The 25534-nt window shown below is 59.6% G+C and overlaps 11 protein-coding genes across 11 annotated transcripts; 4 read left to right on the forward strand and 7 right to left on the reverse strand.

Moving 5' to 3' along the window:
• Nucleotides 1-651: 651 nt before the first annotated feature.
• Nucleotides 652-4462, reverse strand: BXZ73DRAFT_38596 (Mad3/BUB1 homology region 1-domain-containing protein; the record flags this gene model as incomplete). Its single annotated transcript, XM_048018225.1, has 4 exons — nt 652-2934; nt 2982-3052; nt 3108-3796; nt 4095-4462. The coding sequence occupies 4 exons, from the start codon at nt 4460-4462 to the stop codon at nt 652-654; spliced, it is 3411 nt and encodes a 1136-aa protein (XP_047883445.1).
• Nucleotides 4463-4770: 308 nt separating this feature from the next.
• Nucleotides 4771-6257, reverse strand: BXZ73DRAFT_38774 (SNF5-domain-containing protein; the record flags this gene model as incomplete). The annotated part of the gene is made up of 4 exons (XM_048018254.1): nt 4771-4837; nt 4888-5333; nt 5383-5716; nt 5776-6257. 4 exons carry the CDS (start codon nt 6255-6257, stop codon nt 4771-4773), a joined length of 1329 nt encoding a protein of 442 aa, XP_047883446.1.
• A 544-nt stretch (nt 6258-6801) lies between these two features.
• BXZ73DRAFT_38327 (uncharacterized protein) lies at nt 6802-7673 on the forward strand (the record flags this gene model as incomplete). The annotated part of the gene is made up of 3 exons (XM_048018166.1): nt 6802-6978; nt 7027-7106; nt 7166-7673. 3 exons carry the CDS (start codon nt 6802-6804, stop codon nt 7671-7673), a joined length of 765 nt encoding a protein of 254 aa, XP_047883447.1.
• Nucleotides 7674-8151: 478 nt separating this feature from the next.
• On the reverse strand, nt 8152-9576 carry BXZ73DRAFT_73604 (uncharacterized protein; the record flags this gene model as incomplete). The annotated part of the gene is made up of 1 exon (XM_048021920.1): nt 8152-9576. The coding sequence occupies one exon, from the start codon at nt 9574-9576 to the stop codon at nt 8152-8154; it is 1425 nt and encodes a 474-aa protein (XP_047883448.1).
• Nucleotides 9577-10334: 758 nt separating this feature from the next.
• Nucleotides 10335-11351, forward strand: BXZ73DRAFT_86930 (complex I intermediate-associated protein CIA30; the record flags this gene model as incomplete). Its single annotated transcript, XM_048024349.1, has 5 exons — nt 10335-10398; nt 10451-10752; nt 10801-11001; nt 11058-11253; nt 11302-11351. The coding sequence occupies 5 exons, from the start codon at nt 10335-10337 to the stop codon at nt 11349-11351; spliced, it is 813 nt and encodes a 270-aa protein (XP_047883449.1).
• Nucleotides 11352-12363: 1012 nt separating this feature from the next.
• Nucleotides 12364-13838, forward strand: BXZ73DRAFT_73606 (uncharacterized protein; the record flags this gene model as incomplete). The annotated part of the gene is made up of 7 exons (XM_048021921.1): nt 12364-12430; nt 12486-12988; nt 13063-13084; nt 13147-13328; nt 13396-13436; nt 13462-13692; nt 13754-13838. 7 exons carry the CDS (start codon nt 12364-12366, stop codon nt 13836-13838), a joined length of 1131 nt encoding a protein of 376 aa, XP_047883450.1.
• Nucleotides 13839-14443: 605 nt separating this feature from the next.
• BXZ73DRAFT_86932 (NAD(P)-binding protein) lies at nt 14444-15937 on the reverse strand (the record flags this gene model as incomplete). Its single annotated transcript, XM_048024350.1, has 9 exons — nt 14444-14725; nt 14789-14861; nt 14914-15075; nt 15130-15173; nt 15226-15380; nt 15444-15526; nt 15585-15607; nt 15668-15828; nt 15889-15937. The coding sequence occupies 9 exons, from the start codon at nt 15935-15937 to the stop codon at nt 14444-14446; spliced, it is 1032 nt and encodes a 343-aa protein (XP_047883451.1).
• A 410-nt stretch (nt 15938-16347) lies between these two features.
• BXZ73DRAFT_96452 (DUF1295-domain-containing protein) lies at nt 16348-17695 on the reverse strand (the record flags this gene model as incomplete). Its single annotated transcript, XM_048027079.1, has 6 exons — nt 16348-16665; nt 16728-17041; nt 17099-17181; nt 17244-17282; nt 17335-17351; nt 17402-17695. 6 exons carry the CDS (start codon nt 17693-17695, stop codon nt 16348-16350), a joined length of 1065 nt encoding a protein of 354 aa, XP_047883452.1.
• Nucleotides 17696-18046: 351 nt separating this feature from the next.
• BXZ73DRAFT_38023 (telomere stability and silencing-domain-containing protein) lies at nt 18047-18968 on the forward strand (the record flags this gene model as incomplete). The annotated part of the gene is made up of 3 exons (XM_048018109.1): nt 18047-18444; nt 18506-18723; nt 18781-18968. 3 exons carry the CDS (start codon nt 18047-18049, stop codon nt 18966-18968), a joined length of 804 nt encoding a protein of 267 aa, XP_047883453.1.
• Nucleotides 18969-19593: 625 nt separating this feature from the next.
• On the reverse strand, nt 19594-21733 carry BXZ73DRAFT_38070 (MFS polyamine transporter; the record flags this gene model as incomplete). Its single annotated transcript, XM_048018118.1, has 10 exons — nt 19594-19654; nt 19735-20059; nt 20127-20431; nt 20490-20601; nt 20656-20719; nt 20774-20920; nt 20977-21068; nt 21131-21214; nt 21272-21444; nt 21510-21733. The coding sequence occupies 10 exons, from the start codon at nt 21731-21733 to the stop codon at nt 19594-19596; spliced, it is 1587 nt and encodes a 528-aa protein (XP_047883454.1).
• Nucleotides 21734-22993: 1260 nt separating this feature from the next.
• BXZ73DRAFT_86936 (aldehyde dehydrogenase) lies at nt 22994-25249 on the reverse strand (the record flags this gene model as incomplete). The annotated part of the gene is made up of 13 exons (XM_048024351.1): nt 22994-23092; nt 23148-23165; nt 23280-23317; nt 23382-23471; nt 23531-23593; nt 23671-23810; nt 23887-24084; nt 24141-24317; nt 24367-24540; nt 24599-24621; nt 24683-24806; nt 24869-25144; nt 25221-25249. The coding sequence occupies 13 exons, from the start codon at nt 25247-25249 to the stop codon at nt 22994-22996; spliced, it is 1449 nt and encodes a 482-aa protein (XP_047883455.1).
• Between the last annotated feature and the right edge of the window lie 285 nt (nt 25250-25534).

Here is a 25534-nt window from a genome sequence, read left to right on the forward strand (position 1 = left end):
TCCACTTAGTGATCTTCACTTCGAACCCGCATTCCCCCTGACGAGACGCGAGAGCAGCGGCGCGTGCTACGTGCTCAACGCTCTGGAGTCGAGGATGTGTGCGTTTTATTACGCGCTCCTCGGTGTGAGCGGGACTCGAACCGCATGCTGCCTGCCGCTTTTGTGCCGCCGTCTCTCTCCCTTCCCCGCCCGCTCGTCTGCCCATACGCATTTCCCCGCACCCGCCGCCCCTTCTCCGCCACCAATCGCTGCCTACCGAGCCACCCACGACGTGGGCCTTTCTTGATCCCACCCGCAGTGTAGTTTTGGTTTGTCACGTGTTGTCAGTCGCAATCTGTTGTGATGCATTGTCTCCGCAAAATCATGGCATTTCTTCGCGGGTGGATCAGACGTCGTCGTGTGCCGTGTGCCGAGCTGCAAGGGTACGAACCCAACGGTATGAATGAATATTTAGAGCAGGATGCATGCACACAGGACGAAACACGAAGGGGGCGGCGTCAAATAGCCGTGGAAGGATGCATCGTGGTGGCATAAAAGGGGAACCCAGAGTCCGAGCTAGGTATAGTCTACAGGGAAGGAGGGCAAAGTGCGGTCGAACCTACATCAGCGTCCGCCTGCGGCGCTGGGCTTCTGCGGACGAGTCGCAGTCGATCACCGGGCGTCCTTGCCGCCGAGCACGGCGAGAGAGACCTTCTTGAGCAGGCCCTTGAGGCTGTTGCTCGCCCGGTTGCAGTTCGCGACGAGCCACGCCTCGAGCTCGCCGCGGATCACCGCGAGCTCGTCTGCGACGGGGAGGCGGCCGTCCGGGCGGGCGAGGCCGGGGTTCAGGAGCACGTCGAAGAGGCGCGTCCAGAGCTCGCCCTGCCAGTACCGCTTGAACGGCGTCGCGAGCTTCAGGCGGCGCCCGCCGTCCTCCGGCGCCGCGGCGAGCGCGGCGTCGTCGATGTACCTGCCGTGGAGCATGCAGAAGACGACGCCGGCGAGGCCGAAGTAGTCCGGCTCGAACGTCCACGGCCGGCCGTCGCGCAGCTCGGGGCAGTCGCGCGCGTCGGTGGGCCAGTCGCCGACGAAGCGCTGGCCGGCGGGGAAGAGGCGGGTGTCGACCGTGCGGCCGAAGTCTATGAGCGCGACGCCCTTGTGCGACCAGCCGCCGCCGCCGGTGGGGTCGTAGACGGCGGTCCAGGCGGAGGCGGGGCCGGGGACGTCGTCGAGGCGGAGGAGGCAGTTGTCGATCTTGACGTCGCCGTGGACGAGGCCGGCGCGGTGGAGGCCGTCGAGGGCGCGGAGGAGCTCGATGGTGAAGAAGACGACGAGAAGCTCGTCGAGGGAGCCGCCGTGCTGCGACACTCCGGCGGAGGCGGCGCGGTTGACGATCTCGAGAAGCGTGCCCTGCTTGCGGAGCGCGAGGACAAGGAAGGACTCATCGCGGAACGCGTACAGCGCCTGTGGTGAGATAATGGATCGACGGAGCTCTGTGGGAAGCGCGTTGTGGATCCGGCGAAGAACGTGGTACTCCCACAGGTTGCGCGGCTTGACGACTTTGAGCGCGACGCGATTCGATTCGTCGTCGTCGTCGTCATCATCATCGTCTTCGTCATCCTCATCGTCATCCTCAGAATGCTTCTTCTTGAGGTCCAAGTCAACAGCCTCGAAAACGGCACCGAAGCCGCCTTCACCAAGTTTGTCGACAACCGCGAAGCGACGATCGTGAATCTGGATCTCGAGGCGTTCGATGTTCGAAGTCGAATTCCCGCTCGCGCGTCGCGTTTTCTTCTTTGCAAACTTCTGCAATACGTCCAACTGGTTCGCGTCATTGATGCGCAGGTCGTGGAATCCGGATTCGGTGGGGATCATACTGAGGAGCGTCGATAGGATTGTCGGGTCGAACGGATTGCACGGATTCGGTGGCTTGAATGACGAGGCAACTCCGAGTGCATCGGCAAGACTGAGCGTGCCAGTCCGCTCTTCGATATTCGCCACCTCTTCTTCCTCTTCCTCTTCCTCTTCCTCTACCTCCTGCAGCTCCGCGGCCAGTTGTTCCGCAGCTTCCACCGCGTCGGCGTCACGATGGATGGTGAAGCCAGGCGTACCGTGATTTCGAGTGCTCATGGTGTACTCGTAGGTGCGCTCGACGATCGGAGTCATGACGTTGAACTGGCCGAACCGCCCACCCAGCGGGGCAGCGCGGTAGCCGTCGGTGTTGTCGCCGTCGAAGTCGAATTCGTCTCCTTGGGGTGGTATGTGCTCCTCGAACTGGTCCTCGTCTGGCTGCTCGTAGACTGCAAATCCCTCGTCGTCGTCGACGTCTTCTGAGCTCTCGCTGGTGAAAGCGTCCCGGTCGTTGCCATGCTCGGGGTCGTATTGTGAGAAAGCGTCTGCGTCGGATTCGCTCGTGGAGGGCGTGATAGGCTCCGGGTCCTGTCTTGGCTCAGGCTCATCTTCATAGACGGCTGGCTCTGGCTCTGTCGGCAGGGAAAAGACAGGGACCCTTTCTCCTAGGACGGCTCTAGAGGACGAGGTCGGGCCAAGCGGCGTCTTCCTGTTCTCCGCCTTGTCAAAGAAGGGAGTGAACACTGGTGGTGGAGCGTTTTCACCCTTCAGAGGAGGCAAACTAAACACCCTTGGCGCGTTCTCGTCGGAAAAGGGCAAGATCTTTGGCACTCCAGCCGATTGCGGCGGTCGGAAGACGTTTCCTTCTCCGAAGATGTCTTGTCGACTTTGAAAGGTTGCTGAGGCCGGAGTGAACACGGGAGATGGTCTGTGTGCTTCGCCGTCGATGTGAACGGTAATCTTCTCCCTCGCACCCGCCGCGTTCTCGTCGTTCCGAGCACCTAAAGGAAGACCACCGGGATCTTTCAGAGAGAGCGCGGGACGACCGGATGGTGTTGGACGAGCGTGGCTATCCGCATTCTCCGGGTCAACAAAAGGTACGATCTAGGCCAAGGTCAGCGAGGCTCGATCACGCTTTACGAAGAACTCACCTTTGGAGTGGCTGCAGGTCCCGGAGTCTTGTTCTCTCGCTGCGCATTTTCATCCACAAACGGCCGGAATGCTGCGACAACGATCAGGACCGGCGACATGAAGGCGAAAGCGGTCGCAGAACATACGCGACTTCGAGGCACCGTCGGCATTCTCGTTGCTCATCGAGCGAAGCATGGGCATCGGAATGGGCGTGACCGGCTCGATCTTCCTCACGGGCGCATGCTTGCTCCCCGCCGCGGGCCCAAAACGCATCGACTTCTCCGGCGAGTTGTACATCCCAAACACGTCCGCGAGGGCCTCCTTCGTCGCGAGCGTCACCGTCGGCTCCGCGCCCGCGAACTTGCGCGTCATCGTCTTCTGGCCCTTGCCAGGCGCGTCGGAGAAGGCGACGCGGCCGGAGGCAGGCGGCGGCCCCCACTTCTTGCCAAGGAGACCCATGGAGCGCGCCCGTGCCTCTTGCATGCTGTACTCCTGGCCTTCCTTCGTGAAGAGGAGGGAGAAGTCAAAGCGGAGCTTCTCTTTCCGTTTGCCCGGTGGAGGTGGGGCGAGCATGAGGGCGTAGGGGTTGTACAACGGATCGGACGGGCCAGAAGAGGATGGGCCGGCGGCGGCGGAGGACGCATGGTTCTTGAGGGGAGCTCGACGCAAGGCACGGACCTCTGGCGGAGCATCTTCCCATGAGAGTGTGGAGGTGGACTTGGGTGGTGGGGGCGAGGTGCGGGTCTTGAACTCTTCGTAGCGACGTTTGAGAGGATCGACTGGTCTTGCACGACGCTTTAGACCTTTCTGATACACTGCATCTGCATCGGGTCGCCTGTTGAGATGGGACATGAGTCGATATATGCGGTCTGACAAGAGTTTGAGAGGAAGTATCGGGGGCAGATGGACCCAAAGTCGACGAATGGAGATATGATGTGGACACATCGTCTTTTCCGGACAGTAGCAGGACCGGAAGCTGCTTGCGCATTACATCGGAGCTCCGATACTTTCCAGCAGCCTCGCCCCCCAGCGCACTGGTATCCTTGCCATCTGCATCCTTGTCGTCTCTCGCACCCTTGCCATCTCTCGCACCCGGGCTATAAACCCCCGCCACACAAAACAGAATCACTCACTTTCCCTTGCGTTCCAGCGCATCTGCGTATTCCCAGTACGTCTGCGCATAGATCTTGCCGATGTCCTTCGAGAGCACGAACGCGTAGATCACCGTGGGATCTTCTACATGGCTCGCGTAGAGCAGCCAGAGCTTCAGGTACCGCAAGTCACTCTTGTACGCATCGTCGGCGACGAAGTACCGCGTCGCCTCCTCGAGAAGCTCCAGCAGTCCCGATGCCGCGAGGTGCTCGCCGTAGTTCTCCGCCGTCCACTTGATGAATGAGTCGTAGGCCGCGAGTGGATCTGCGTCCTCCACGAGGGCGGTGACCAGATCGGCGCGGTACTTTTCGCGCTGTCGGAAGAGCTTGGCGGATAGCTTCGGGTCCATGCAGAGAAGAAGCAAGAAGGCGCAAGGAGGTCTTGAGGTCGTCGTGGAGGGCGAAGTCGCGCCCAGATGAACCACCCGATGTTCAGGCGCGTGGTTGTCGCATTGAACGCGTCAGTCACGTGATCATCGAGACGACTTGAGTAGTCGACCTGACGGCGGACATTTCAAAATTGGGCAACAACACGTTAGACAACATGGTAAGTTACAATATGAATAGGTTCGCACAGGCGACTACTAGAGTATGGTACTGTCGTCTACGCGGTATCTAATGCGTACATCGAGAACACGTCGAGGATCGACTCCGAGGTTCACCTCCGCGCTGCAAGCCTGGAACGCGCTGTTGATTGGAACTTCGATGTTTCGCGACGTAAACGTCTAAGTGACGCATCAGAACAGGCACACTGAGAACGCAACAGACAACTGACCTGCTGGCACGTTCCCTTTCAAGCTCTTTGCGCTCGACCTCTTCTGCGGTGAGCACCTCGAACCGTGTACGGAATTCTTCAACCTCCGCCCAGTCGCGCCATACGCTCTTTAGAGGTTTAGGACCGCGTCCATCCTTCGGAGCTCGGCCCCAGCCGAGACCAAGACCTGTCTTGTCCTTCAGTAGACTCAGGCCACTTTTGTCGCGAGGTCGGTCGGCAGTGGCTTCGTCCTCGCGAGTATCTCCACCGATAACACCCCATTCGATGGCATCGCGCTTGTGCTTGACGATCTCTTCGTGTATAGCATGTGAAATGAGAGGCGCCGCCTCCCCTGCCAACCCTAGCTCGCAACAGAGCTTGACGGCAAACTCTTCCGGAGTGAGAGGAGACAGCAAGTCCCACTCAATGTGGTCCACGAGATGATGCGTCGCAATCTGCACGTCGATCTGGAGGGGGGATGAGCTTGGCTGCGCTGCAGGTGGAGAGTCCACATACACTGAGAATAACGCGGCATTCACTGATTTCGTCTCCAGGTGTTTCGTCTTTTCCCTTAGGGATGGCGGCATCCGCACCAAGATACATCGTGGCGGCGCCCTCGTGTTCTTCGAGCTGGGCACGCATTTGGTTGCTGATGATGTCTGCATATGGCTCCACAGGAAGATCGAGGTCTGAGCAGAACATGCGGGCGAAGCTCTCCGGCGAGGTGAGCTCTTCATGGAGGTTCCATACGAAGCAGTCTCGTATCCGGTGCGAGTCGGTTTCGAACTCGACGCGTATCGGAACAAGAGCTGTCGGCTTCGCCGCTTGTGCATCAAGTGCCACCTGGGGACTATCGAGCAAGAGGACGCGTTCACATTGCGCCTTTCAAAGAAGAAAACTGGCACTCACTAGTACTCATGCTTTAGTGACGTGACCTGCCGCGCCGTGATGAACCTAGCTGGGGGCACTTGTCCCAGGTAGCTCTGATCCAACTCCGCCTTCTGGTTGAGCGACTGCTGCCCTCCACCGACCGGGGTCTGCATCCCGCTCCCCGCTCCCGCATGGAACACCCCACTCCCAGCGGGGGCGCGGCTGGAGACGCGCGCATTCCGGACCGCCTGGCGCGTCCCGCCGCTCGCGACAAAGTCGGAGTCGTCAGAGTCGACCGCGCCTGCGTCGGGGAACTCGTCGCCGGAGCCGGGCTCGGTGTAGTTGATCACGCCGCCGCGGCGCGAGGTGCGCGTCGAGACGGCGGCCACAGAGGACGGCGCGAGGATGGGCTGCATGAGGAGCGTCGTGCCCGTCCGGAGGCGCGACGCGTAGGTGGAGTGCAGGGCTTGGGGTGTTGTGCGGAGGGGCCCGTGGGACGGGTGCAGCGGAGGGGGGGCCATTGCCTGCGCGTGGGTGGGGACGGAATGGCGCGCCTGCTGGGAAAGGGGGATGGAAGAGGTGCGGGCGAGGGGGATGGGAGTATGAGGTTGGGAGGGCGCAAGATTTGAGCTGCGTGCAGGACGAGTGCTCTTCCGCGCCGGGTTGCTCCTGCCATTCGTGGGCGGTGGCGTGACGGAGTTGGACCATTGCCGAATGTTGGTGAAGTATGCTATGCAGCACAAACGAGCGCGATGAGTTTAGCAGCCGGAATACTTACAGGAGCGGAGCGCGAGGCATACCAGCATGGGTGGGTTCGGGGGGCGCAGGGGCAATGTGCTGGTGCATTCGGACTGTGGAAGGTCCTGGGTCAGCCATGCTGATATGCCTGTCGGTTTTGAAGGCGGAGGGGGGGTCGGGAGGAGAGGGGAGCGATGAAGCTGGCGGTGGAAGACGTTGAAGAGAGCAGTCCTTAGACGCCTAGTCTCGGCGTACAGTTGACGCCTGCGGCCGTTGTCTCTTGTCTCCTCCCACTCCCCCGTTCTTGCTGTCCGCATTAATTGTCCAATGGCGCGGTCAACAAAGCCCCATCGTGACATCAAAGTTCGCGTACCCAGACATAACTCACAACGTATCGGACCCGTTCTGACCGCAAACGTGGAGGCGGTGGCTCGCGAGAAGCGCATTCGAGTGGAAGTCAAGCAGACGGCCCTTGAGCCCACAAGTGCCCTCGCTCAAGCTATTGTGAGTAATTCACTCTTTATATCCCGCATACACTCACGTTTTACTCAGGAGAGTGCCTCAGACTGGAATTCCCTCCTCATAACTGCCAGAGCCGAACGGGGTCCTCAGTGGGATATTGGGACCCAACAGTACGCATACTCGTTCACTGCTTACTGTCTGTGTGCTGACGCACTGAACCATGGCGCAGGTTCCACGTCGACGTGCATTCCAACTTGTACTACGACCCCACGCCTCTTCGGGAACACATGAAAGACGAGGAGCCACCATCCTCATCATCCCACCCTCCACAGCGGCAGCACCCCGACACTGTCAGCTCTTCCCGAATGCTGCGCACCGGCTCCATGCAGGGTGGCATGAACCCCCAACTTGCTCAAGCGCAAATGTACGGCGGTCCCCAGGGCATGGCTTCTCCACGACACGGCTTTCCCCCAGGCGGCAACCAAGTGATGGCGAGTCCATACGGCGGCATGACTGGCATTCCGCCCGGGCAGTTCTACGGCGGAGACGTCCCCCCTTCTCCCATGTCGCGCGGACCGGGGATGGGTATGAACCCTGCGATGGCCGGCTTGGGAGGCGGCATGGTGATGAACCCCGGGATGGGGATGGGAGGTATGCCGCCCGACGGGGCTATGTCTCCCGAGGTGCGTCGGCGGGTGACAAGAGGCATGAGCATGGACGAGTTTGGAATGCACTAGGCGGTATGTTGGTTGAGTTGGCTCTTCGGTCATTTACCTCCCGCCCTTTGAACTCTGTACTTCGCTGTGTATCTGCTCTCGTTGTATACCATGTTTCTTTCCTCCCGAGCTGTTTATATGCAGTGCCGCTTTCGCTGAAGCAATCCTAACGTAAACACGACCCCCCAAGGACACGGGCCTTGGCGGACTTGCTCGAGGGCCCATGCGTTACGATGAGGATCGCAAGGTCGTCATTGCAGCCTTCGAATGGTGTATGCACGAGCGGGAGGCTGCGCATGACGAGCGGGAACTGGTTCGCACTTCGAAGCCCACAAGGAAGGATGAGGTAGAGCGTCCATATATTCCGCCTACGTAGGTGATAACAGACAGTCGGAGCCAAAATGGAGAAATTAGAAAAGAATGTGCGTATGAATCTACGAAGGTAGTGCGTGTCGAGTCATCTCGCGCGTTCATTAGCTCCCTCCTTGCCCATCCCTGGCTATGATCCTCGCATGAGGACAACCGTCCGGCTTCCCATAGCGAGCGGTGCCCCAGGGCGCAGCGTGTCCGCTCGCCCACGTCGCACCGGCGCTGCAGCGGGGAGCGGCGGGAGCGGGATCTTCGGCGCCGCATACGGACGCGTACTGGGCGCGCTCGGGAGCGTGCGCCAGTCGGGAAGCGCGACCCCGCGCCCAACCCCGCGGCGGGAGACAGGGTGGGGGAGAAGGACCTCCTCCGCGATCGGCGCCAGCTTCGCGTATACGGGTAGTCGGGAAGGTGAAGGTGTCTGCGCCGCATGATGCAAGGGCTGATACTCCGGCTGGGGCGGGGTCATAGGCAGGTCGGAGAGGGAAGCCGAGCCAGAAGAACAAGAGGAGAGTCTTGAGGAGCTTGAGCCCGACTCGGGAGAGTGGAAGGAGTCGGCGCTTGAGTGCGAGGTGGAAGGACCTGCGTCCATGTTCGAGCCCGAGGCTGACGAGGGCGATGTCGCACGCGCGGTCGCGGCTGAGACCGTGCTGGCAGCACCGATGCTAGGCGTAGAGTAGCGGCTCTCACAAGTGGTGTAGGATTGGGCATAGACGCTGACCGCGCCTTGGCTTGCGCGCGACGAAGAGGGCGTAAATCGACGGCCGGCAGACACGTGCCTGCTGAGACGTGTGGAGTTTACCGAAGCCACGGAAAGCCGTACGGAGGATGTCGAGGAGTCGGAAACACGCGATGCTGCGAATGTGGAAGCGGAAAGTATATGTGTCACGTCTTCGAAGCCTTCTTCAGTGATCCACGAGGTGGTGCGGGAAGGGACACTGCCATATACGCCCCCGTGAACGGCTTGTAACGAGCTCGAGTCCGGGGGTCGACTTGAATACGCAAGTGTCGGGGCCAGTCTTAATGAAGACGAAGCGCTACCACCAGTGCGTGAAGAGCCGGTCACGATAGGCGGGTGACTTGGCACCAGGAAACTAGTCTTCTTCTGCACAACATGAGGAGGGATGAACTTGGAGATGTCGCGGAAGCCTTCTTCGATCGTCCGCTCCGTCATGGTGTTCCTCTTGCGACGCGTGAGGATGCGCTTGAAGCCTGGGACGCCACAGCGGAGACAGACGGTGGAGATCCCGAGAAGGACCAGCGCGCCGAGGATCATAAAGACCGCCAAGAGCGATGAGAATCGGGACCGCTCGTCCTTCTGCTTGGATGCATCGGAGCTTGGGTTAGGAGTGTCCACGATGGCGCCCTGTGTAGGTGGCTCAGAAGCGGGAGCAGGAGGCGCAGTGACGAATGGCTCGGAGGACAGAGAAGTCGAGGACTTGATGCCTAGAGTACCAGCAGAAGAAGTCGGTAATGCAAGCAGCGATACGGCGGTGGCAGTCAGAACGGATTGAGACTTGAAGTGTGCGCTCATCCGCGACGCAACGGCCGAGTGCATTTTGACGGCCCACTGCGCCTGGGAGATATGGGACGCCTTGGACTTCATGGCGGCAGCTGTGAGAGTATGATCCTCCTTGTGAGACGCAGCCTCTGCACGAGTCGTCGAGGACGGTGCACTGGGGACCTCGCTGGCTGAGGCGGCTGACAATCCGTCCGAGTGGTGCTCGATGCGCAGAGCGAGTTTGTCAGGGTCATCGCCGCGAAGAGTACTCTGCGGGTCAAGCGCGGACTCCGGATGAGCGGGCAAAGACTCCGTGGGACGGGCCTGCGCTGCTTCGACTGGGAGGGGCGAGACGGAAAGCATGCGAGGTGTACTGCTTGCCGCGGGGACCAGTACAGGGGGGTTGGTGTCCTGGAAGGGATCCCGGAGGTGTAGCGCAGTATGGCGCATATCGGGTGATGATCCAATGCGGGGACTTGGCGGCGGAGTGGTTGGGTCGAGGGCAGAGGGGGGTTCGTGTTGGGAGCCGGCGAGAGAAGGAGACGCACAAGACAAGACAAGAAGAGAAAACCCAAGGAAAGACCGATGCTGCAACATAGTGTCTGTGGATGCCGTGCGGGCGTGGAGTAGCGAGTGTGGGTGGGTTGTCTTTCGACGATGAGGGTCGAGAACAGAGCCAAGGAACGCCCCGCCGCCCCGACCGAAACTGTTTCACAGGCGCCCGCTTTCCGTGTCAGCCCCGACGCGCGATGACGTGAGGCTGGGCGTCCTCCCGACGCGTTTACGCGCTGCCCCTTCCTCTCCTCCTCATCGCCATGTCTCGTCTGAGCGCATATATGAACCGGAGCGCCAAGGTGTTCACGGACACTGCCAGGCGCAGTAAGCATCTCGTATACTGGGAGGAGCCTGCCTTGCTCATGTCTCCTCACAGTGATCCTTATGGAGGGTGCCGACATGCCCTCCCGTCTCCCCATCTCTCTGTATACATTCAATTCCCATGAAGACATCTCTCAATATGCCAAAGGATGTGATGCAGATGTAGGCGGGACTTCGACCGTCAATTTTGCTCTCGACGAGTCTACAGCAACGCCATCTACGTCTGAGAAGCCCCATTCGCCGCATGAAGTCATCGTCAACCGGCCCACAGGGAAGTTCTGGGGCGAAATGAAGCTCGGTGTCAGGACTGGTTTGGAGCAGCGGATCAGAGGCGGTTATGCTGGTTTTCGAAACAAGGTCTGTCGCTTCCAATGAGTCTGCCCCCCAATGCCCTGATGAGAGTAGCCTCGACCCACCCTGTTCGGCGAGATGTCAGACGACGTCTCGCATCATGGGTTCCTTGCTCTCCGGGTCTCTGCGCGAGGCCACCCTCGAACACGCAATTCCTACTTTGTCAATCTCCAAACAGACGGGCCCATCACCACTGACCTCTGGCAACACCGTCTCTTCTTCAGAAAGGATGACGGGAGCTGGGAAGATGTATTTGTAAGTGCCATGTCTGCAATCATGTGCCCTCGCTGAAGCATCTCCTCGCGACGCAGATACCCTTCAAAGATTTTGTGCTAACCAATGCCGGTGAGCTTGTGCCGGAGCAAATACGGATGTATCGTGAACGTGTACGCTCCATTGGCATATCCATCCTCGGCGGAAACAGCGGTGTGGAAGGCCCTTATGAGTTGGGTATTGATTCCATTCGCGCCGTTAACATTGAAGACGTCACGGATGCCGCCGCGCTAGGTTCGTGGTGTGGTCTTTGACAACGACGTTCGCTGACGAGGGTTATAGAGAAGGCACCGACTGAGGGCACACAGTGGCAGCGACCTCCTGTACTATAATTCACGAAGCTTATCACCTGCTTCATTATAATCACTCGCCGCTCGACTCCTTTTCGTTGTTTCGCCGACACGTGGGAGAGTCGTTTTCAAAGGCGGTATATTGTCTTGAACTATCTTCTAGGCAGGGAGTGTCTCGCCTTTGCCCACGCTCGTCCACCAGAGCAACTACATCAGTTCGTTCGTATCCTGGCCGTCTGGTCGTGAAAACACAAATCCCACTCGGACATCTCCCCGACATCGTCGAAGAACAGGTCGATCAAAGACCCTTGTGGATTCCCCAGCGGCGCAACTCGAGCGGGAGTGCTGAATCACCGCTCAAACGACGCTCTCGACGTTCTCGGGGGTGCGTCTGGGTGCGTCCTTCGTGTAGAACGCCGGCAGGATTTGAAATATCGACCGCTCATTTTGTTTTTGTTGTTTAGCACCTCTAAAGCACTGCCCGCTTCTCGGGCGCATCATCCTGGTGACCGCCCAGCACAGTTGCTTGACGAACTTCGGCCGCCAGAGCTGTTGGACATATACCTTTACCGGATACTCGTGTGGTTCCATGGCCACACAAAAAGTGAGCGCATCGTGATCATGCTCCGGTCCAGCAGATCAGCCCGACGACGGACGCTTGAACTCCAGGATGTTCGTGTTTCATTTGCATATCCAACCTCATCTGATATCCAATATGTCATAGCATCGGATGCCTCCGGTGCGACGCGCCGCGATCCTTGCGAGGACGGCGCTATTGTCGCTTCAAGCATGCTTCGTTTTGGGCGGTGAGCGATGAACCGCCTTATCGTGGGCGGCGACGAAGAGGGTGAAGCCAAACTATAAAGCTCGAGGCCCCGTAGCAATCTTCCACATTCTCTTCCCTTCTATTTGTCTCTTCTGGGTTCGCCTTCGCACTTGTAGTGCACTTGTTGGTTCTTCTATATATCCCACTGTCTTTTTTTCGCTTCCCTTAAGCAACTAAAGTCGCCCTCTCATTTCTCTACGCATACCCGACGCACTACCTATCATCATTATGGTCCTCACGCACGCTCTTTTTGCTGCAGTTGCGGCTTCTGTGCCTCTGGCATCTGCGCACATTGGTATGCATAGACTCCCTTCCCCTCGGTTCAAACACTAACCACACCGTCGCCTCAGCCTTCTGGGACCTCAGCATGTACGGCTTCAACGTCACCGCCGAAACCTTCTCGTACGACAACCGTCCCGTTGCCCCGCTACAAGACATGACTTTCGACCAATGGTGGGCGCACGGACACCTCGACTTCCCCCCGCACCCGGACGACATCTTCGAGCTCCCTGCGGGCGGGGCGGCGACAGCGCAGCTCACGTGCAACAAGGGCCTCACCTCCTTCTTCGCCTCCTCCGAGGGCCGGACCGACGTCCGCGAGGGCGAGAACCCGTGCCCGGGCGACACGGTCCCGAGCGGGGCGCTGCACACGACCGGGTTCGACGACCTGACCGGGTGCGCGCTCGCGATCGCGTACGAGAGCGACGTGCGGAAGATACAGCCGGAGGACTTTGCGGTGTTCAGCGTGAACCACACGTGCGTGTGGACGACGCACACGGAGTTTCAGGTGCCGGAGCGGATGCCAGAATGTCCGGATGGAAAATGCCACTGCGCGTGGTTCTGGATCCATGCGGTGAGTGGGCAACAGTACCGTGGGCGGTGGGCGAGCGAGACGTCGGTACTGATTTTTTGTTTCCGCCCTTCTAGCCTGACGGCGGCAGCGAGCAGAGTGAGCGTTTCGGTCTTCGGCTTGGGGGGAGTAGTATGCTGATGGCTTTGTGGTCGACCCAGACTACATGAACGTCTTCCAGTGTAACGTTACCGGATCGAAGTCGGACGTCGCTCTGGCAGAACCTAAGGTGCCCCGCCGCTGCGGCGCGGATCCCAACTTCGGGAAGCCCGAGGCGGTCCCCGGCAACTGCACGTACGGCGCGAAGCAGCCCTTCTACTGGTTCCAGAAGGAGCGCAACAACGTACATTATTCCCTCCCCCCCTCTCCTTCCCCGTCGCCGTGTACTAACAGTTTATTCGCGCACGCAGATGTTCGAGGGCACCTTTGCCCCGCCATTCTACACCGACCTGTACAACTTCGTTGACGGCGCGCAGAACGACATCTTCCTGGACGGATGGCATCCCGGACCCGAGCCCCGAGCAGACGGTCGTCCCCACCCTGGTACTGAACCCGACTGCGCCCGCGACCGCGACCGCGTCGTCGATCCCGGCGAGCACGACCACGAGCAGCGCGTTGCCGCGTCCTTCGCGCCGCTCTCGCTCGAGCGACGGCAAGTTTGGACCGCAGCTCCTGCGGGAGTACCACGAGCGGATGAAGAACAGGAAGTGAGTGATACTCTGTTCGGTCCACAGAGGGTGAAGCTGACGCCGGGATCCGTGCATCTAGGAGCGCTGGCGTGAACGTCGGCTCGCACCTCCTCCGCGCACGCAAATCGCACCTCAACCGCGACGCGGCGTGGGACGGGTACTAGGCATCTCCGAGTGATAGCGGACTCGGCCCCACCTCTCCCTCGGCCTTCGGCCCAGCTATCGTGCCCGCCGTGCTTTACGATGATGAATGATGCCGGTGCCAAGAGAATGATTTGGAATTTCATCCCGAGGGCCACCCTCCTTTCGACTTTGACCCCCACTCTCGTTTCTTAACTTATTGCCCTACTCTAAGCAGAATATAATCTTAGGAGGTCTCCTAATCATATCTGAGCCCCAGGATGCAGCGGCAGTGTGACAACCTAGGATCGGTGAGCGTTGATGAGCGTATGGCTCGGACGGGCATGCAAGCACGGAGGACTGAGCAATTGAAGTGAGAAAGACGCGGATCTCGCAGCTGACCATGATATGAATTTGTGGACTGAAGGTTTCGACCTCGGGCTCCTCCCTTCCTCTTTCCGAGTGACTCCAGACGACACATGCACACGCTCCCTCTTGTTCGTGCCAGAATCAAATGCGGAAGGTTTGATCGAAGAGCTTAACGCTGCATTTGAGCTCGCTTCACAAACGAGTAGACTGAAATTCAAACTACTGTTGAACACCGCAAGTACTACGAGTGCTTCTGTCGGCTTCCCGACCACCCCCGCCTTCACTCGTCCGCAACCCGCACGACGCACTTGCCGAAGTTGGCTCCTGCCTGGACGTCGTACAGCGCCTGCCCCGCGTTCTCGAGCCCGCGCACGATATGCTCCTTCCACCGCAGGTCGCCCGCGGTGATGCGCGCGGGGAACGTCCGGAGGAACTCGTCGAGGTACTTGGGCGCGAGGTGCGGCGCCTGGAAGCCCTGCACGCGCAGGCGGCGCTGGTAGATCTCCATCAGGTTCTTGACGTGGTACGGCGGCGCGTTGTAGGCGGAGATCATCCCGCTGACCTGCGGTGCCCAAGGGGGAGGGGGGTGTCAGCCAGAAGCAGCGTGCGTGGAGACGGGACGCACGATAAAGAGGCCTCCGGGCGTGGCGTTGGCCAGGGCGGCTTCGAGGGTCGCGCCGCCGACGTTGTCGAAGTAACTGGGATGGCGCGTAAGAGCGCGGCAGGTGTTGAGCGCGGCGAGGGACTCACAGGTCGATGGGGCCCTCTTTGCTGAGGACCTCGGCGGTGTCGGTCGTCTTGTAGTTGAAGGAGACGTCAGCCCCGAGGGACTTCACGAAAGCCGCCTTCTCGTCCGAGCCGGAGGACGCGATGACCTTGTACCCGTCGGCCTTGGCGAGCTGCACGACCGTACTGTGATTTACGTTAGCGGGTGAGCTAAGCGGCGCAAAAGTATGAACGACTTACGCGCCGACAGCGCCGGAGGCAGCGCTGACGAACGCGATATCGCCCTGAAGTGTGCATTCAGCACCACGAGGATTTGGCGCGTGGTGGTAAACACACATGCTTCGCGGTGGGAGCGTACTTTTTCCAAGGGGCGTAAGCAGAGAGTCCGGGCATGCCGAGGACCCCAACGTAGAGCGAGAGGGGAAGCTTCTCCGCGTTCTCGACCTTGCGCTCAATCTGCTCCTTCTTGAGGACAGAGTAGTGCTGGAAAACTGGAATATGGCGAATAGACGCATCAGGGCAGTGTGAAAGCCTAGAAAGCGACGGCTACTGACGGAAGATGCCATACACGTAGTCGCCGGGCCTGTACTCTGGAACTTCTGAGCGCAAGACAACGCTCACGGCGAAGTTATCGATCCTGCCAGCATCGAATATCAGTGAGCACGGAAACGGATGAACTTTGCGGTCAGACGAACGGTTCGCCGAGTGGGAATGCAGGCTATTGGAGTGCGCCGATCAGCTGCAGGAACGGGCGTGCAGGAACGAGGAAGGCACCGACAATGTAGCCCGGAACGTCCACAGGACGCATCCGCCCGCGCATGTACGGATCTGCAGAGATCACGAGGAGCTTAGCGAGAACGCCGCCGTTGAGCGGAACGGTGTCGAGATCGATCGTATGTGACTCTTCGTAGACAACGGTCTTATCTGGTTCAGGGAAGCCTGGGTTTGGGGATGTCAGAAGAGGTAACTTGACGGTTGAGACTGAATACTGAAGCGTGCCTGTAGGAACCTCGTTGAACAGGACGCGCCCATTCCTCACTGGGGCCATTGAATCGTGCGTATTGTGGAAGGGCACTGCGATAGGAGAGGCAGCGGTTGCGGCCAGCAGCTGTATATTCTATCGCTGTTCCCATTTGTTCTCACGCCAAGCATCTCGCGAAGCCTCAACGCGGTCAGTGACCACAGACATTGCCCGTTGTCGACCTTTGCTAGGTCAGATGACCCCCAGGTCGGCTTGAACGTGCTGTGGTGACGGAAACCATTCGTGCAGGTATGTATCCCACATTCGAGGGATGAGCGCCAGGGATTCAAAGAACATCGAAATGAATCTAATTCAAGTACATCCCTTCAGTCAAGCTCTGGGCAGATGGTCAGCGAGGCTCGTACCGTGTATGCAAGAACAATTATCACTACAGAGTCCCACGGAAGCGAGAGAGCGTCCCGGCAGTCCAAATATGATCACTTCGTTTTCTTCATCTCATCCCGCTGCCCAAATACGAGCGCGTCCACCTTCTCCTTCTTCCCCTGCAGTTGCAGAAGAAGTCCCCATACTGGGGTCAAAAAGGGGACGAACATCGACACCCTCTGCTGATACGCCGCGTACCCTTTGGGATACTTGGACGCGGTGATGCTCTCGGTGAACAACGTGGACGAGAAGAAGAGTGAGCAGACGGTGAGCGTCGGCAAGAGCGGCCACAGCGGCGTGACGCTGGTCAACGGCAACTCAGGCAGCTGAGGGTTCTCGGGGCCTAGGAGGGGAATGAGGTTGATGATGACCTGTAGGCAAGCCAGTCAGTCCAATGGCCGCGACAGTCACTGGCTCATGCACGACGGCTCACCCAGAAGCTCTGCTCGCAGAGGAAGTTGGGGTGCCGAGACCACGCCCACAACCCACGCGTGGCGAAGCCACGTTTCGCGTCCGCTGCGGTCCACTGGATGCGCGCCCCAGGCCAGTCGTTCTTGTCGAGGACGCCGGAGCGCTTGAAGGTCTGGTACGAATACTGTTGGTTGTCTGACACGAACTCGCACGCCAGGTCGATGAGGGCCAGTGCGGCAAGGACATAGTCTGACGTGCTCAGCGCCGCAGGCTGTTGGACGGCGGCTATTTGGACGGGGAGCGCGAACAGGAAGAGCATCACGTTCTGTGTAAATGCTGAGAACAAGACAGACATCAGAATGAGGTAGCGGGATTATGGACGGATTGCTTTACCGATGAATGTGAGGTTGAAGAGCTGGAAGACGAAGGGGGACATCTGCTTGCGCAAGATTTCCCAGCGGTAATCTTCGTCCTTACTGTATTGTTTCACGCGTTGTCAGTCATAGTGTACGTGCCAAACGAGAGAAGTTCAGCTCACAGATTGAACAGCCCGCGGCGCCAAGTGTTGTAGGTCAAACTACGCGAACATGAGCGTTCCTCTTGATGTATGCATATGAACTCGGACATACCGGCACATCCATGTGAACTGAGGACACTCAGCATTCGGAGTGGATTTGTACAAGGAAGGGGACGTACGATGAGACCAAACATGAGGAGCGCACGAGGGCTGAACTTGTCCACGATCTCCGGGTCGACGACTTCAGGCACATACGGGTAGAGAGGGACAGGAGAAGTTGTGGGCCACAAGGGGATGAACGCGTAGTAGGCGGCGTAGATGGCCGGTAGGAACGTCCAAACCCTGTCGACTTGGGAGACGTTGCCGGTTATGACCCCGAGGATCCAGGTGATGGTGGAAAGGGCGAGGCAAAAGTTGACGGGCCATTGGAAGGTGGGCGGGATGCCGCTGTAGGAAAGCGGAAGAGGAGACATGGCCGGTTGTCTTGGGGAGAGCGAGCTGGCGACGGCCTGAAGTACGTGTAGGCAGCCCGCGGAGCGTGAGACGCGCGTCACGCCCTCTGACGTCAGTCGCGCAATGCTTCAGAGCACTTCCGATCCTCCGTCACCCACAGATCGCATCGTATCGTACGAAGCCAGGAATGAAATAATGACACTGGGCACAGTACGACGTCGGACTGTCTCCGAATTCAAGGCTTCGTAAGTGCAGTTTCGCAAGTCGGGAATGGCTCTTCAGCACGTGGTCGTGCTTGGCTGTGTTTGCATCCAGTGGCGCCCTTGCAGTGGGTTGGAGGCGTCACTCACTCGAGCTTCAGTACTTCAGTCATGTCCGTCTCCGTCCTCGTTTCCACATTCGCGCCTTTCCCCACCCTTGCATTCTCTGCGCCCTCTCACACGTCTTTTGGCGATCTCTATCAGGCTCTCGCCGACCGCTACCCCAGCCTTCCTCTCCACTCCGATGCCGCCGACCTCGTCCTCACCCCCGCCTCCGGCCGCGTTCCCGACGCTCAAGCCCCCCTTTCAAGCCTCCTCGAGGTCGACGCCGACTTGTCGCACAGCCTTGTATCCCTGCGGCTCGTCCCCCGCCTCCGCGGCGGCAAGGGCGGTTTCGGCTCGCAGCTCCGCGCCGCGGGCGGGCGCATGAGCAGCCAGAAGACGAGCAACAACGACTCGTGCCGCGACCTCAGCGGGCGCCGGCTCAGCACGATCAAGGAGGCGAAGAAGTGCGTCGTTTCTTCGGTTTGGGCCGTGCACCTTCATGCTGACTGACGCGAGCCATCGCAGGCTGGCCGAGTACATCGAGAGCGAGCCGCTGCGCAAGAAGGCGCAACAGGAGGCGCAGCGCGCAAAACTCGAGGCTCTCGAGAAGAAGCTGGGCATCACCCCGGGCGAAGCGGGCCCGTCGGACCCGCTCGCGGGCAGGAAGCACCGGCTGGAGGACACGGAGTACATTGAGCAGAGCAGGGAAATCGTGGACAATGTGAAGAGCGCTGTCTCCGTTGGTGCGTCTGTTTCTTGTCCCCGATCGCGTTGTCGTACCGACGCACGTTCTTTTCTAGCGATGCTCAAGAAGAAGAAGAAGAAGACGAAGACGGCTCACAACGCCGCTGAGGCGTCTGCTTCCTCCAAGGATGGACCGTCTGTTGTGACCGCGGCTAAGGAAGTAGTGGAGAAGGTCGTGGACTCGCCGGCCACTGTACCTGTCGTTGCAGCAGCAGCCATTGCTGTTGGAGTGGCAAGCGCATGAATGGTTTCGATCCCCCGAGCCCCCTTTCGTATGTTTTGTCATGTCGTGTCGCTATGTGGTTGACTAGGTCACTGTAATCATTAGACGGCGTTTTCATTGAAGATTCTTGCCGGTGCGCGTCGATAAGTCACAACTTGAGCGATCAAGGACACACCGGCCCTTGAGGTGGACGACTTCATGGAAAGAGCCTTTCTGGCGCGCCCGACGGCTGCCCCGCGATTTCGATATTCACCCATTGTGCCGTTGGCATCCTCGTTGTACTGAAATACGTACAAAATGAATTGAACGACGTTGTGCCCCCCCTCCTTCGTCTTCAGCTTTGCCTTGCACGCCGAGAGCGCGTCGTCTTCTTTGTCCGCCTTCTCATGCTCTGACTAACGAAAATGGATGGCAGAGCGTCCAGCTAGTCGACCTCCAGATACATGTTGTGATCATATCATATGCGGGGTAGTATTGATACAAGTGGGCATGATACCGACTAGTCTAGGGTATGGTAAGCGTCTACTGGTGCGTGAATGCGGGGATGGCGAGCTCAAGCGTCCGACAGGGGCGACGTGAGCATGGCATGCGAGAACAGTCGTGGTATCGTGAGATGGGACGTGAAAACGCGCGGTCCGGGGTCGAGCTACTTCGCATACCTGCTCGCCTTCCGGACGCGCTCGCCGTACTTCCACAGCAAGAACGGCCTGGGGCGACAAGCGCGTCAGCGTCGTCCACACGGTACCGACAAAGACAAAGACACGAAAAGGGGGGAAGAAAAACTCACGAGGGGATCCCGACGGCGATCGCGAACGCGGCGAGGATGGTGTCGCCCTTGCCGAACCCGAGCGCCTGGTACATCGCGGGCGCGAAGAGCGGGAAGCTGAAGCCGGCGAGCGAGCGCAGGAAGGTGACGGCGGCGAGCGCGGAGGCGGCGTGGAGCGTGAAGGCGTCGACGACGTACGTCTGGATGCACTGGAAGTTGAGGATCGTGCCCGCGCCGACGAGCGCGATGCCGATGTCGGGCGCGATCCAGGGCACGTCCGCGCGCGCGGTCCAGCCGGTGATGAGCAGCCCGATGGGGAGCAGGAGCGAGCCGGGCACCATCGGCGCTGTGTGAGGGGAGCGGGGAGGTTAGTGGCGCTGGTGGAGGGTGTGGGGAGAGAGAGAGAGACGCACGGAGACGGAACTCGGGGCGGCCGACGCCGCCGTTGCGGTCCTTGAGGTAGCGGTAGACCTTGTCGAGCGTGCGCGCGTTGATCTGCGAGGCGCCAGAGAGGCCGACGCCGAGCGCGAAGTAGTGCAGACCAGCGATGCCGACGTCCTGGTGGTAGGTGCCCTCGAAGATGGAGGGCATGGTGGTAAGGAAGATGTAGAGCGTGCCGTAGAGGAACGCCATGTAGACACCAAGGAGCTGCACGATCGGTTCGCGGACGAAGAGCGCGAAGGGGCGGACAAGGGCTTTCGCAATGATGTGCCTCCAGCTGCAGAGTGCGGTCAGGTTGACTGAAATCAGGTGAGGCAAGACAAAGATATACTCACTGTCGATCGGCGCCGTCAAACACGGTGCGGACTTCACGGTATTGGCCCTTCTCTGGGTCGAGGCCTTTGCGAATTTTCTGCGCTCGCCATTCGAGCAACACAGGGGGGAACGCTATGACGGATTTGGTTAGTATGATTCGTGCGGTAGTGCCACGATCGCACGCACTTTCACGGAGGTAGATGAGGCCGAGACCCTGGATGAGTGCACATGCAATTGACGTTGACCAGAACTACGTCTCCGTGGTCAGTGGGAGGTGTGCAAACGAAGCAGAGGGGACACATACCACCCAACGCCAGGTCGACTTCTGAGCAACCCAGGCGCCGCACGCTGGGCCGATGACGGGGCCAAGGAGCGGGGCGAGAGAGTAGATGGCAATTGCCGCCCCTCGTTCCTCGGGCCTGAAAAGGTCGCCCAAAACACCGCCACCAATCTGCGCTCGGTGTAAGCACGCGGTTCACGGCGGAGAGGGTGGTCAGTTAAACTTACTGAGAGCGGGGCGCTTCCACCAAGGCCTGCGAGGAAGCGGAATGCGATGAGTTGCCCTGTATTTTGTGCGAACCCGCAGCCAAGATTCCAAGCTGTCCAAAGTTAAAGTGAGTTGAGTGGCGATTGGCGACAGGGTGCGAGCGAGAAGACGTACCGAGGTAGAAGAGGTTCGCAAGCTGGAGGACGCGGGCGCGGCCGTAGACCTCGCTAAGCGGGCCTAAAAGTAGAGGGCCAAATGCTGGAGCCAGAGTGGGTCAGCGTCGGAGGCAATTGACGACAACGTGGAGGCGCTCACCGAATGCAGCGACAAATATTGAAGTCATCATCGCGATCACAATGTCGTTCGTGACGCCGAACTCGCTGGCAATCTGGTCGCTGGCGGGGGCCATCATCGAGGATGAGAGCGGGGAGATGAAGGTGAATGCGGACACGACGGCGGTCGCGGCCCACTTCTTCCTCGATGACCAGCTAAAGAGGCGCGTTAGCTTCCAGTTGAGTACGTAGGGACGTGAAGATGGGAGCAAACAACCCACTTCTTGGGATTGAGGGGGTCGTCAGGACCATCCCAATTGACGATCAGTACACTGGGGTCAGACTCCTGGGAGTCCTCCACACGTTCCTTGGACATCTTTTTATCGTCTTCGTGCCCTTCGACGCCTGTCTCCGGGTCTACGGGCCGGAGCGTGGCAAACTCGTCGTTGACGGTGGGCGTGGCAGACTCTGGGCTGGTTGCAGTGTGCTGGTGGACGTCAGCCATGGTCGGACAGAGGAGCGGGGCTAGCGACGGAGTGGCCACCGAGGAGAGAATCATATATGTGCATGGACACCGAGGGAAGCGGGCCCGCGGCAGCCTGGGAGAGAGTAGTAGTCAGCGGGCCTGGCAACATCCCTCGGCCGGCACACAGCCGGTGGATCTCGACCACCGAATATAGCCGACATGTTCCATCCCCCGTCCATCACAAAAATCCCCGAATTCTGTGATGTCGCAGCAAACCACACATCGAGGATGTCGTGGAAGATGTCCCGAGCCTAATTCATGATGGTTGACAAAGCCTGGCAAAATTGTGGCATGAGGCTTGTCTTTAGTATTCCAGACAAGAAAGGGAGTTGCGCTCAGCGCTCGTCGGTCGGCCGAAAAGGTACACGTGATGCATCCATGATGTCTACTTTCGATGCAATCACAGATGGCCAGGCGGTTGATGAATTGGGACTATCATTCGCCACTGGACCTGCTCAACCCTAAGCCAGAACGCTGTAAAAGTCTGTATTTACTTACCAAGACTGCGGGGTGGATTCGATCGGTCATACCCATCTCGATGACGGCTGTTTCATTACCATTCTGGTCACCTTCCGCTGCCGCTCGGCGCAGGCTCTCCGAAGTTTCATTACACACACGCGCCCCGGGTGTTGATCCGCTTCGTGCGAGAAGAGGTTAAGTACTAAGACCACGGCTCCTGGGCTGCCGAACAGTCAGGGAGCGCGTGCTCGAGAAACCAGATGTATCTGGGTGGATGATCGTCGCGAGCGAAATGCAGAGGTCTCCGGGTTGCGACGCGAAGTCCTTGCCACGGATGGTTCTGCGACATTGTGTCTTTTAGGGCCCTCCTGAATCCCAGCTACCACACGGAATTCAGTAACAGCGCTAGCAATGATCTTGCACTTCACTCTGGTGGTGTTGGGTTCGAAGGCCGCCCCCTAAAACGCACCTGTCAGCGAGCCGCAAGCTGCGATAAGCCGACATTATTTTTGAGACGTGTGCTTTCCGAGCGACCCGGATTAACTGGCTTAGCGGTCTTCGGATGCGCGGACACGGAGACAAGACGCAGGAGGTGCATCGTCGACGATGAGTTCAATCAAGGCAACGAGAATTGGAACTTGAGCCGGCCCTAAATCCTCAATGGCGATCACATGATGATTGCATAAGCTCAGCTTGTCACTGCCACCCAGTGCGTAATGCTCGACTTCAATTGTCGTTTTCCCAAACAGCTAACAAACAGCCCCCAACAGTTCTAGTTGCTCACAATTTTGCCCCCACCGGATCCACGCAGACAAACGACTGAACATACGTCCACGCCGTGAGTCCGTGCTTCGAGTTCTCTGTGCCAATGCCGGAATGCTGCCAGTCCCAGTTCAGGTCTTGTTGAAAGCCGCGAAGCTATTCACAGACTCACCTTGACACCACCCATCGGCTGTCCCAGACGACAAAGATGCGCATATCAGCATTCGATGGCGCTTCTCGTGGAACCGCATGCGTGCTTGGAGCGAGCACGAGCACTTCCGGTAAACACATTGCGCGCACTCACCATGTCTCCTCCGACCGCACCCCAGGTGTTGACCCACACTGCAGAGTCGGGTGGGTCAGTGATATGTCACCAAAAGCGAGTGTGCGAGGCCGGATCGCTTACCCATCCCGTTGAGAAGCCCGTCCGCCATGCGCTTGCACCGGGCCATGTCGCGCCCCCAGACACTCGCGCCGAATCCGTACTCTGTGCCGTCTGTCAAACGCCATGAGCCAACGACGTCGATGGCTGTGAGCGAGGATGCGAAGACCCACTGGCTCGCCGGAGTACGTCCTCCTCGTCCTTCCATCGCATCAGTGGAATGAACGGCCCGAACTCTGCAGACGACGGATAGCGAAAGCAGGCGATGAGCCTCCTTCTCGAGCACATCGTGAAAACGCAAATTCTCGCTCACGCTCTTCGCGGACAATCCTTGAATCTTCGGGTGGGTCGTCGAAGATGACGACCGGGATAAAATAGCCCTTGGTGTCGGTCGGGACTTCGCTCTTAAAGGCGATCTTGTACCCATGTGCCTTGCAGTCCGCGAGCAGATCCCTGTGAAAAAAGCCGCACGACGTTCCAGTGGGTCGGTATATATCGAGGCGATAGGTAAGATCAAATCTTGACTCACGTCAGTCGCGCATGCTGTGCCTCGTTCTGCACCGGTCCGACCACGACCTGTGGGTCCGCCGGATCGCCCACGAGCATGGTTTGCACGAGCGAGACGAGCTCGCGCTTCACGGCGTCGTAGACGGCGTCGTGCACGTACACGCGCTTGATCTGGAAGCACGTCTGGCCGGCGTTGTGCAGCGCGCCTTGCGCGATCGTCCTGCCGCGGACCTAGGTGAGCGACCGCCCGAAAGTGCTAGTGAGGGAAGGACGCACTGCGCGACCTCGGCGGGGTCGACGTCTTCGAGCACGATCGCGGGGTCGTTTCCACCGAGCTCGAGCGTGAGCGCCTTGAGCTCCGTCGCGGCCTCCGCCATGACGGCCTTGCCCGCGGGGGTCGAACCCGTGAACGACACGCGCAGGATGCGCGGGTGCCGAACCACCCATCGGCCGCTGCGGACGCGGCGTAAGCGACGTGACGCGTGTGTGCGTGTGGACGCACAGTTCGTCGCCTCCCAGGAGGACCGATGCGACCCCAGGTGGGAGGACAGACTGGGCAAGCTCGATGAACTTCGCAACCACGCACGGGGCCGTCGGCGGGGTCTTCACGATCAGGCAGTTGCCGGCGAGGATGGCTTGCGAGAACTTGATGATGATGGTGAGCGTTAGAGGGAAGCTGCCCGCGCGCAAGGTCAGTAGAGCAGGCGCGGACGCTACTTGAGCGGTGAACGCACTTGAAGGGGACGATCCCCGCGCACTGAGAAGCGGAAGGTCAGGGTCAGAGGCGGGGACTCCGAAGCTCGCGACGAGAAGCTCACCACTCCGTACGGCCGGAACCGGTTCGTGGCGATCTTGCCGGGCTGCTTGGACACCGTCTCGTCCTCCAGGGTCTGCTCTGCCACCGTCCGGAGCCACGGCACCGAGATTGCGACCTCGAACGCGCTGCGGGCCCAAGATGGGGCGAGTCAGCGCCAGATCGCGGAGCGCATGCGCGCGCCACTCACGCGCTGCCTTGGTCCTTTCCGATCTCCTTCGCGATGAGCGCGGCGAACGCGTCGCGGTGCGAGTCGAGCGCGTCCGCGAGGCTGCGGAGCGCTTGCTGGCGCGTGCTCCAGGGAGTCGCGGCCCAGCCGGGGAAGGCGGCCTCGGCGGCGGCGACGGCAGCGTTGAGCTGGGCGTGGGTCGCGAGCGGGACGTGAGTGAAGGGCTGGGCGGTTGCGGGGTTGAGAACGGGCACGGTGGTGGGCGAGCGCGCTTTGGCGCCGGCGATGATGTGCGTGCTGAGGACGACAAAGTGAGCAAGGGGAGGGAGGGCGGAGTAAAAACAAAGTCAGGGAAGGAAGAGGGAAGGCGTACAAGTCGTCGACGACAGTGAAATTGGACATCTTCATATGCTTGTAGCTGACGTCTGCTTCTAGGAAAACAGAGATGAAAGGGAAGGGCGCGGTCTGACGTGGACGAGAGCCCCTCGAGGTCCGGTGCCCACGTTATATCCTATGTGAATCCTAAGTTGGGGCGCCCCTGTTCTTGTGACTCCATGGGTGTCGCACCTGCCCCTCCTTGGACAAGCTCACACCCCATCGCCTATGTATGTAAGTTGAGGCGCGACGCCCAACCAAATCCTGTCTAGAGGGTGACAGCGGTTGATGAGAGGCTGGAGGCGTCGTCCC

The sequence above is a fragment of the Epithele typhae genome (genome assembly GCF_022376455.1).
Source record: "Epithele typhae strain CBS 203.58 chromosome Unknown BXZ73scaffold_2, whole genome shotgun sequence".
NCBI lineage: Eukaryota > Fungi > Basidiomycota > Agaricomycetes > Polyporales > Epitheliaceae > Epithele > Epithele typhae.